This window comes from Hippocampus bargibanti, linkage group LG06 (genome assembly GCF_051943395.1).
Source record: "Hippocampus bargibanti isolate YZ-2025 linkage group LG06, ASM5194339v1, whole genome shotgun sequence".
Classification (NCBI taxonomy): domain Eukaryota; kingdom Metazoa; phylum Chordata; class Actinopteri; order Syngnathiformes; family Syngnathidae; genus Hippocampus; species Hippocampus bargibanti.
The window spans coordinates 13342072-13352659 of record NC_142739.1 but is presented as its reverse complement, the minus strand read 5'-3'; the positions used below and the strand labels follow the sequence as shown (position 1 = coordinate 13352659).

Here is a 10588-nt window from a genome sequence, read left to right as displayed (position 1 = left end):
CATTGACTTTCAGCAGAAATCTCAAGGTCAAGTACGTATGTTTGTTTCAAAACAATTTGTCACACTTTATATTGAAAATGTCTTGATAAGTGCTTTTCATGTCTGTAATTAATGTGCCAACATCCTCTCATATGATAATAACAAAATAACTCACACAAAAAAACTGAGTAACTTCAAATATGTGATGTACGATAAGGTTTTTTTTTTTTTTTTGCAAGATACTCAGTCGCCCTGCTGTCGCTGTCATTTTATTTTATTTTTTATTGTTCTCATGCCGTGTGGTCTTAGCCTTCCGAACGCATTCCAATTCGCAGTCTAACGAAACCAGTTGGGACTCGTACACAAACACAAAAACAACATTTGGGCAGTGAGCCGACAAGCATCCTTTCTTTTGTTTTTTTTTCCCGAACAGAATATGAAACGTGTCTCATTGCAGTATTTGATTTATTTTGTTTGCTTTTATCACCAATAAATCTGAAACAAGACATTTGAAACTTCTATTGTTTGTGAATGTTACAGTACATGCTCATTCTGTATTTTGATGGGGGGGGGGCACAAAATGATGGTCATATTCTTTGTAACGACCACACACATGAAACACAAAAAAACAAAATGTTAGGTTTCTACTCATGTCCAATTGTCTATTTGCTGGGAGGTCAAGAACAACAAGAGAAGTGCATCTCCGAAATACAACGGGAGATGAATCAGTTGCAAATCTGCAAAAATGACACTCATGTAGCGTTGTGGCATTATTGCAGCCTCCTTTGTCTCCTCACTCCACCTTGAAATCTTCAGGTCTGCAGATTGGAGAGAAAACAGAAAGAAACGCATTTCACATTAGAGCAGGAACAAAGACGACACATAGAGAGAGGAAGGTGATGTCAAACAGATTTTACCCATGTTTTTTTTGTTTCAATATGATGCCAAGTACGACATATTTTATTTTGTCTGTTGTGCATCTTCAATTTCGAAGCCAAATCAGAAATCATAATATGCCGTGTTTTGTTTTAATGGCAGCTCTTTCAATAATAGCTCAATGCTGATGTATTCCTGTCAGAGCATTTGTGTGATTGTGTGTGTCTGCTCAGAGTTCCTGAGAGAATATTAACTATGTATTCATAAAGGTTAATGATTAAAATCGCCCTCCGTGACCCCAACCACATATTGCCCGGCCGAACACACACACACACATGCACGCACAAAGAGTAAATTGAGTGGAAAAGACAGAGTGAATATTAACAAGGCCCCTCACTTGAGCAATCAGTTTTAACTTGCCCTTGACGACCGCCGCGACACTAATTAGCCAAAGGCTCAACCAGTAAACACGAGCGGGTTTCTTTCATTTATTACCACACGCACGCACGCACATGGACACTGAGCAGAGGCCAACTCATTCACCTCTCAGTTCGGCATGCAATTGTTGACCACATTAATGTTGAATAACAACAGCCCTATTTCAACAATCAAAATGTTAAAAAGTTTGCATGTTGTATGCGCTTAAGAAATCAGGAAACACATTGACAGCATTTTATCCGTTTCGACTTCTAACCCTGAATTTTGGAAAGCTTCTTCATGTGCACTTTAAAAGGTCAACTTGAGATGTTAAATATAAGCACAGAGCCGACACAAATGAAATCGTTTTATTTTTCCCTTCAAATAAATTTGATGTTTATCATAAACTGCAACCAATCTCTTGTTGTCTGCCCTTCACTGAAAATGAACAAGCCAGTCAGATTTTTTCCAACAAAATTAAAAATGGTTCATTTACATAAGTGCCACATGTCAAAGCACAAAAGGAGGGAGAGCTTCAATGCAGGGTGAGGTTAGCATAACTAACGCAATGGTGAATTGTTGTGTGTCGTAGCCAATTGCGGTAACACGCATAAAGGTGTAAGCTTATACAAATTCTCAGCGGACAAATCAGCCCATTTCCAATGGAGCTTGTGGCCATCTTGTGCATTTTCCGGGCGCTACATGGGAGTCCAGACGGCTCGAATTGATACAGAAGGACTTCTTTAATCGATTGCAAACGTTTATACTTACTTCTTCAGGACTATTTGAATCATATTCATAACTGGATGAGTAACAAGAAACCATCTTCTCCGAACCTGAACTCTCTGAAGCCATTGTTCTGATTCTGGAGCAAGGCAGTGTGTGACCAATAGTGACGTCACGAACAAAGGGGCGGGACATGCTGAATCTGCCCAGTTTTCGAGCTCATTTTGTGGCAGTTTTGGGACACTTTAAGTCATTTTTATTGGTGTTTTGCATTATACTAAAAATATCAGCCTGCATGTTTTGGGTATATTACATGCTATAAAACGTTTGTCTGATGTCAGTTAGGAAACAAAAAAATGGTGTCGGTTGTCCTTTAATGTTGGTGGGGTTGGATTGTGGGCAACAGGTGTAAAATTAGTAGCTAGCCCTGGCACTACGTTCCATGCGGGGCAGCATTTGCCTTTTGTCCATGTTAGTGCTTTATTACAGCTTCTGCTGTTGTTAAAGCGCTAAACAAATCAATATGTATTGTATTTTGTACAGCCGGCCCCATTTCAAGCTCATATAACTCCAGACCCATATAACTTAGAAATTCATTCTTTTTTTCTGATGAAAGAAGATAGTCGTTGGTTTCTTACGTTCTTAGTCGTTATTGTTATTCATATTGCTTTGCGGTATTACGACTGTTTCTATATTGTGATTGCACTCACATTTAATTTACAGCAACAAAATGTGTCCACTCCCGTGCAAGGGTTTTTCCAGGACCCACAGAATATTGAGTTTTAGGACTACATAAACATATAATGCAGCTGAAGAAACTTTAGACTGTCTTCTTTCATCAGAAAAAAAAAGAATTAATTCCAAATTTATATGGGTCAGGGTCTTTTTATGAGCTTGAAATGAGAGCGGCTGTCCAAAATACAATGCAATACATACATATTGGTTTATACAACACTTTGAAAAGAGCTGAAGCTGGAACAAAGTGCTAACATGGAAAAAAGGGATATGGAAAAAAAGGACCAAAAAAAATTCACTGCCATTCCCGAATAAATTCGGGAATGGCAGTGAATGACTTAATATGGCATGACTCCTTCTTGTAACGAGTACAAGTCATTCCTTTGATCATTCAGAAGCTCCATATTGGCACTTCCAAAGAGATGATGCCCTCACCCCTTTTGTAAAACTAAATATAGCAACACAATCGCTTGTGGAAAGAGTGATAAGCCACTTGCCTTTCTTTGTTGCATGCCGAGGTCATCAAGGTAACAAAAACTGTATTCTACATTTGCATGTGGTCGAACCATGATACTAAATTGGGTGAGATTAGATGTTAAGCACACTAACATTCTTTGCCTTTTGTATATTTTGATGGGATCATTTCAGAAACCTTCTCACACTGTTTTAAATTCTGTGAAAAATGCCCAATTGGTCTCCTTTTTAATTCAGGCACTGTCAAGTTTTTTCGTTTCATCAGTCTGGGGACAGTGATTTGAGTCTAGGCTCAACAACAACAACTCTTGAGAGGTCGCAGCAGTGTGCTTAGAAGATGAGTTGGAAAAGGAAAAAGAACAAGCGGCAAGTTAATGAATCAAGAGGCCGGCCAATGACTTGACGTGCGAGGTCACATGGTGACATGATTATTCCCATGATGACAACCAACTGGAGCATCACTGTCATCGTCTTGCAGAAATACTCTGACAAGCCATGAATACGATTATGCTGTCCCTCTGACAAAAAAAAAGTAGTTTAGGTGAGACATTTTCAGCCTCTTCAAAGTTTGTCACAATACCTGTCTGAACAGGACCTGCAAAATAACAAGTGACATCCACAACAAGTGACACCAGACAATACAAATGAAAGTGAGGCAGTTGGGGAGTGCAACCGAATCAAAAACAAAAAAAACAAAAATGATAATAAGGCAGCCTAAGATTTCAACCATACAATCAAATCACGGATGGCTTTGGAAAGGCAGGCCAGAGCCTGGATCTATTCCAAGAAGGCTTCTTCATTGTCATACATGTGTAAAAAGAGGTTCAACTCTCTATTAAAACTAAAATTAAAGTCTAGTTACTCCCTCTTTAAATGAATGCCTAACGAATACAATGGAGAGGGAGCAGTAAGGTGTTACTGGCCGTGATAAGTATTTTATAAGTATTGCTATGATTAAATCCTTGTCATATTTCAATGTGATTCAGATGTTCATTGATTGTATTGACCATAACGCACTTTACAACCACAATCACATCCCAGTTGCTTTCTTTTCTGGTTCCTTGATTATCATAGCTCTTCCTCATGTTCACTTGCTCAGTCAGACCATCATTAATAGCTCACTCAGCTGATGACAGGACGCCAGGCTTTTGACAACCCACATTTTCTTTGACTTGTAAGGCAAACGGTGGTTGAATTTGTTTTGAGGCTAAATACTAAATACTCTTTGGAGAGCCGGAGTTAGCTCCATTTGTAGATTGCATGAGCAGCTGCAACGCTTTTCACCATCTGGAGCTTTCCCTAAACAGCAGCCACGAATTTGATAGCATCAAGTGAAATGGCCATCAACACCAATAACGGACCCAGTGTTGTGCTTAAAACACAACGCTGTGTCATGTTATTTTCAAGTGTGCATGTGTGATTTTGCACATACGGTGTCCAGAGCCTGGGGAAGGCATCAATTTCCTCCTGCGTATATTCACTGAGTTTTCTGGGAATTTCTCTGGGCTGAGGCAGCTCCTCTGTCAGGTTGGCTCGGATGTCGTCGGGCAGCTCCTAGTAATGGATAGAGACCACGTGCGAGGTGGTGAGGAGAATGTTGATAAACGAAGGGATGTGGAGAAACAATGGCAATACACATAAACATAGTTGTTACTTTCTGTGTTATCGACTTTATTTATTTTTGGGGGGCATGTGTTTCAGCATCCAAAATGGGTGAAGATCCAGGAACTAAAAAAATGAATCATATTAGCTATAACACACTTTAAACGTGTTAAAATCAGCCTACATTAAATATATGCAATGTTTTTAAAAGATTTCCTGAGTGCCTGTTCACACATTCGTTTAGAAATCGAGGATACGACATGACTTTAAAGAACTGAAAAACAATCTCTTGATCGAGCAGCTGTTCTTATAAGACGCTGAGTGTGCTTACTTCAAGCTGTTTGTTACTCCTTGAGTTTCCTCGTAAAAAAAGGCAAAGGTGCAAAAACAGCTAAAAAGGCATATAACAAGGCTAAGAAACATGGCTAACAACACATCATTTTTTTGTTTGTTCTGACATTACAAAAAAACTATGTATTTATTCGAGTATAACGCGCACACGTGTATAACACGCACCCCTGATTTTCAATTACAAATTGGTATAAAATTTTGTTTCACTTTTTCTCGGCTTGGTCACAGTATATCAATTAAAATATGAAGAACACTGAATCGAAACTTTGGATATTGGTAGATATTGGTAATTGGTAAAACAGCAATGCTTAACTCACGTTTCAGTGTGGGCGAGGGAGGAAAGGAAATGAAGCGTAGCTAAAGAAATGGGAATCAACAATTAAAAAAAAGGAATGCGTGTGATCCGGGTCTTTCCAAAAATCGAAACTGAAGGGCACCTTAACAACAGAATAGCCATGGAAATGCTGCCCCCTTCGGAAAGGGATAAATCATTAAATATCTGAGAATTTTTCTCCCAGGCCTCGTTTATAACGCGCACCCAAACTTTGAGTTCTTTTTTAGGTAGAACATTTTGCGCGTTATACTTGAATAAATGTGGTAACTGGTGATAACGGTGAAGGAAGGATTAGCTTATTCACTGCCAGACAATGTGCAAATATGTGTCCACTCCAGTGCCAGGGGTTTTGTCATTTTCACTCAAATTGCAGGCCCCACAGAATATTGAGTTTTAGGACTACATAAACATTCAATACATCGTTAGAAACCTAAGACTCTTCTTTCATCAGAAAAAAACAGTTAATTCCTAAGTAATATGGGTCTGGAGTTATTTGAACTTGAAATAGGGGTGGCTGTACAAAATACAATACAATACATATTAATTTATATAGCGCTTTAACAACCGCTGAACCTGTAACAAAGCGCGAACATGGACGAAAGGCAAATGCTGCCCCCTCGTGTAAGGGAAAAACCATTGCCACAGGCATGACCAGCGCTTTATCAGCAGCCCCTGAGAAATAATTATGTCCTGTGTATTCATTGTGAGTTTATGTGAAGTCACTTATTATTTTCGTCTCATTATAAATTGTATTTTTTACTGTAAAAAGACCCCATGGACAATCTTTAGCGAGGTGCTCAACCGGCAGCTCTCCAATGGTGAGCTGCACTAATTTCCTGACTAATTATTCAATCCGGAAAGTTTGTCCTTTGAGTCAAGCCCTTACCGAGTGAGCAATCGGTGCCTTTAAAACCTTTGGCCGACCTTAAGGTATTCGTCTCCATGGCCTCTCCAAATGCTTATTAATGACTCAAGGTGAGTCGAGATAAATATTCATTCACAGCACCAACAATGCCAAAGCCAAAAATACAATGCCATCAAATAGACACTTTGCATGCCACTCGAGGGAATTTCTAGCATGCCCCGTATGAAAGTTTTTTTTTTTTTTTAATAGGTTGGCACATGAAAAACGCACACAATTCAGCATAGAGTAATGGTGTGTTTGTGGAGGTTCTCCAGGGTGGTAGGGGAGGGTTAAAATAATAAGAATCCGCCACAATGGAGTAAAAATCCAATTTGTCCCAGTCAAATATTTGACTAATTATGTCTGTGCTTCGAAATATCAAAATTACAGCAGTGTATACAGTATACGTATACCGATAAGCAAGGCTTAGTCGTGCGGCGCCACCAATTGCAGGCAGAGGTTACTACAAGAACAAAACAAAAAAACATTTGAGAGGCAGTGATACGTAATTGTATGTGTAGAAAAGAGGGCTATTGGGACAATACTAAAAAGAGAAACATATAGAGGTTTATAGTCGAAACGTGCAAAAATAATACCTTTTACATTATTACAAATGATTACTTTGGGATGTCTTAATATTATTGGGAAAAATCCATACACCATTTCTAAAGATGCTTTGGAACCAGAACGTCAGTTCTACTACAAAATGCAAAACTAGCAAATGGTTTTGGAGAGATGCTGGAAGACTGCTTTCTGACCACTGTTGAGGTGCTCTTGAGCAAGGCACAAACACCACTTCACCTATCTTAAATGGTTCAGTATAGTTTTGGCCTTTTAATTGTGGCCAATTCTTTTCGGGCACCTGCATGCAAGGGATCAGGTCCTCCCGTGTGATGGCGAATGTAAAAGTTAAAGCAGAGCATGAGATGATTTTCATCTTGAGGATTTTTGGTTTCAAAATTCAAAATAAAGTTGTACGAGAAAAGTGGGGTTGCCAGTCAAGGAAAATAAAATACACAATTATGTTTTTATGGTGGTTTGAAAATACATCTTAGCGTATCACAAATTGATCAATTGTTAAAGAAACAAAGTGCATTTGCATTTTGAACATACGTTTTCAGTAAAGATGTGCAAGCGGCACATCATGGTACGCCTGTGCAGATTCCTGGGCAGCATGCCGTACACTGCTAACTTCACGATCTGATGGGAGAAGAAATGTTTCAAATTAGCATAACACACAAGTATTCAAGTGCCTTGCAAAAGACAAAACAAGTGACTTAGTTTTAACATGTTTGATGTTTTTCTCCATTTGACAAATCTAATAGTATGTTGATGATTTATATTAGGATATTAAGTGTCAATGTCTGGAGATATGAACCCATGAAAACCAGTATGAAGAATTTAATATGATTATCCATGAATCCGGCGTACATTCAGGTTTGATCACCTATGTACAGTTTCTACAGTATGCAACCTCATCAATACACTAATCAAAAATAACTTTTAAGTATGAACAGTCAAAAAAATGGAAAGTGTGTGATTTGTGTCTGTGGAGTGCTTACAGCCTTGGGGTCCTTCTGATGAAGCTGAGCAGCAGTGACTTGTTTGAAGCCCCCGGGATAGCTTTTAAAAAAGACAACCAAAACAAATTCAGGAAAGAGTTTGTTGTTTTATGAGCTCTGTAAACATGTTTGGCTTTTGCTTGTAAATGTTGCACACAACAGAAAATGTTGTGACATTTATAACTTCTGGAGAAGTGTTTCTCTGAACTTTTTTGGGGGAAAAGCTCATGACACACCACCCCCCAATAATGACTCAAAATGTATACAGTGGACCTAGGCTATTCTCATTGCGATATGGACGAGCCAGCCCACAAATATGCATATAATATTGTTCAATATGCATTTTAAATGCACACAAACAGAGGGAAAATGCATGCACCTGTCTGCATGGTGCTGGGGACATACAAACACACAACATATTAAATATAATAATAATATCTGGAATAACCGATGAGAAGGTTTCTTCAGCCGTCATCTGTACAAATTTGAAGGTTTCGGACGTTTCGCCTCCTATCCAGGAGGCTTCGTCAGCGACAAAGCCTCTTGGATAGGAGGCGAAACGTCCGAAACCTTCAAATTTGTACAGATAACGGCTGAAGAAACCTTCTCATCGATGGACCACTCCTGTACGACTGAGAGCTTACACAGAAATATCTGGAATAAATAAATGTAAGAACAATAAATTTGATTTGGTTAATTAACATGGTGCAGTTGATGATCACTTGAGCGGTTGCACAATTTAGTGGACCTTTCTAAATGAGATGTTTGACCTCCGCTCACCCAGTGTGTGATGAGTAGACTTTCTGTTCCCATTTGTTCCCAGAGAAGGCAATGTGTTTACTGTTTATTACCACAACATGGTCACCACAGTCACCTGCACATAGAAGAGAGGGGACATTGAGGCTCAGCACAACAATACGTTGAGAGTCATGAAAATAATAAACGTGTTATTTATTACATCACCAAGGATACACCAATCCATTCATCCATCTTGTCTAGTTCATCCCTTCAAGGGTTGCAAATGAGCTGTTATTTTGCCCAGATGTCTTTAGACAACACACTACTCACGGTCGAATCACTCGTCAGTCAAAGTAGACGTAGAGACAAACACACTCAGATTCACAGCAATGGACATTTTGGAATCTCCAATTAACTTAACTTGCTTAGTTTTTGGAATGTGGAGGATTTAAAGGTCTAAGACAGTCACAATTTAAACTCTAAACACTTGACCAGCCCAGTCAGGATGTAAAACAGTTACCATTAAGTTAACATGAATGTACGTGTTTATATGTGCAAAAAGAAACACTGAAACTAACTTTGACAATAACTACAACTGTTAATCTGTAAATCACCTCTGTTCAGCACATGCATGACAAAAAAATGAGGGCTGACATCGGAATATATTGACTACCAACTTGCTTTTTTCTTGTTTTCACTATTATGTTCAGACTATTCATTATTAGATGCTCCATTATTTTTTATTGCTTCATGCTATTTGAAAACATACATTTAATTTATGATCAAAGAATACGGAAATAAATCACAGGGGTCCGACGGACCCCGGGTCCTGTGTGCGTGCGTGTGCGTGTGTGTCTTATGTAATAACTCACTGAGTGCATGGTAAATTGGTTTGTGCTTCCCCTGTAGTCTGATAGAGCACATGGTGGCTATTTTCCCAGGAGGCTGCATTCTGGCGTCGATCAGGAACCACGAGCGAGCAAATGTGGCCCATTGCTAAAAGATGGAGCGATACATTGGAAGACGACATGTTGTGATCCCAATGAAACAAAACGACTGCCATATTTGAAAGACTTATTTTATTGCGAAACATAATTTATAATTTAGTTGTAGATATTTATTTCGCTGAACATAATGTAGTTTGTACTGACCGCATGAAGATATGCCACTTTATTCGAAGGTAGCATTTTTACGTGACAATTGACACGCGCATCATTTTCTTTTCCTTTCGGCTTTTCCCTTCAAGGCGTCGACACAGCAAATCAGTGACCTCCATCTTTAGAGGTTTGATCCGCATATTATTGTTAATTCGTGGATATTTATTTGACACTAAGTGATACACCGTGGATATTATCCATAAAGTGGGATAGTAACAGCATGAAATAAGAATTAAAAAAACGACGTTTGTGGTTTATGTGATCATTAATTATATCTACAATACACAAATAAACGGAAATATTGCTTAAATACTCGTGTGTAAAGAAAATACATCCGTCGTATAGTTACAATATTGATGTTCTACCCATACAATATGACCAACCAAAACTAAGCAAATGATATCGTAGGCTGTAATTTAAATATAACAAATGAAAAGCATTACACGGAAAGGAATGTGTAAAATCATTACCTGGGCAGATCGCGAGAAACTTGACATTACGATTAGACTAAGATTATTTTCATATCACTTTGACCCTCAACGTGAGAGGTGTGTCATGGATATTAACTCGTGTCAAACATAGTGTTGGAATAATGGCTTCCGATCTTATGTGTCCACGACATCATCGATTAACGTAATGCTTATTATTTGCTTGAATGAAAAATAATTGGGGAGAGTTGTGATGTTACAATTCCAGGAAAACATAGTCAGCATCGAAAAAAAAAGTTTTTGAA

The 10588-nt window shown here is 38.6% G+C and overlaps 1 protein-coding gene across 1 annotated transcript; it reads right to left on the bottom strand.

The window, feature by feature from the left end:
* Positions 1-272: 272 nt before the first annotated feature.
* Positions 273-10433, bottom strand: mrpl13 (mitochondrial ribosomal protein L13). Its single transcript, XM_088999599.1, has 7 exons — positions 10326-10433; positions 9571-9694; positions 8741-8834; positions 7961-8021; positions 7512-7598; positions 4640-4761; positions 273-797 (listed from the first exon to the last, which is right to left on the bottom strand). Exons 1-7 carry the CDS (start codon positions 10350-10352, stop codon positions 773-775), a joined length of 540 nt encoding a protein of 179 aa, XP_088855725.1. The 5' UTR covers positions 10353-10433; the 3' UTR covers positions 273-772.
* Positions 10434-10588: the final 155 nt, after the last annotated feature.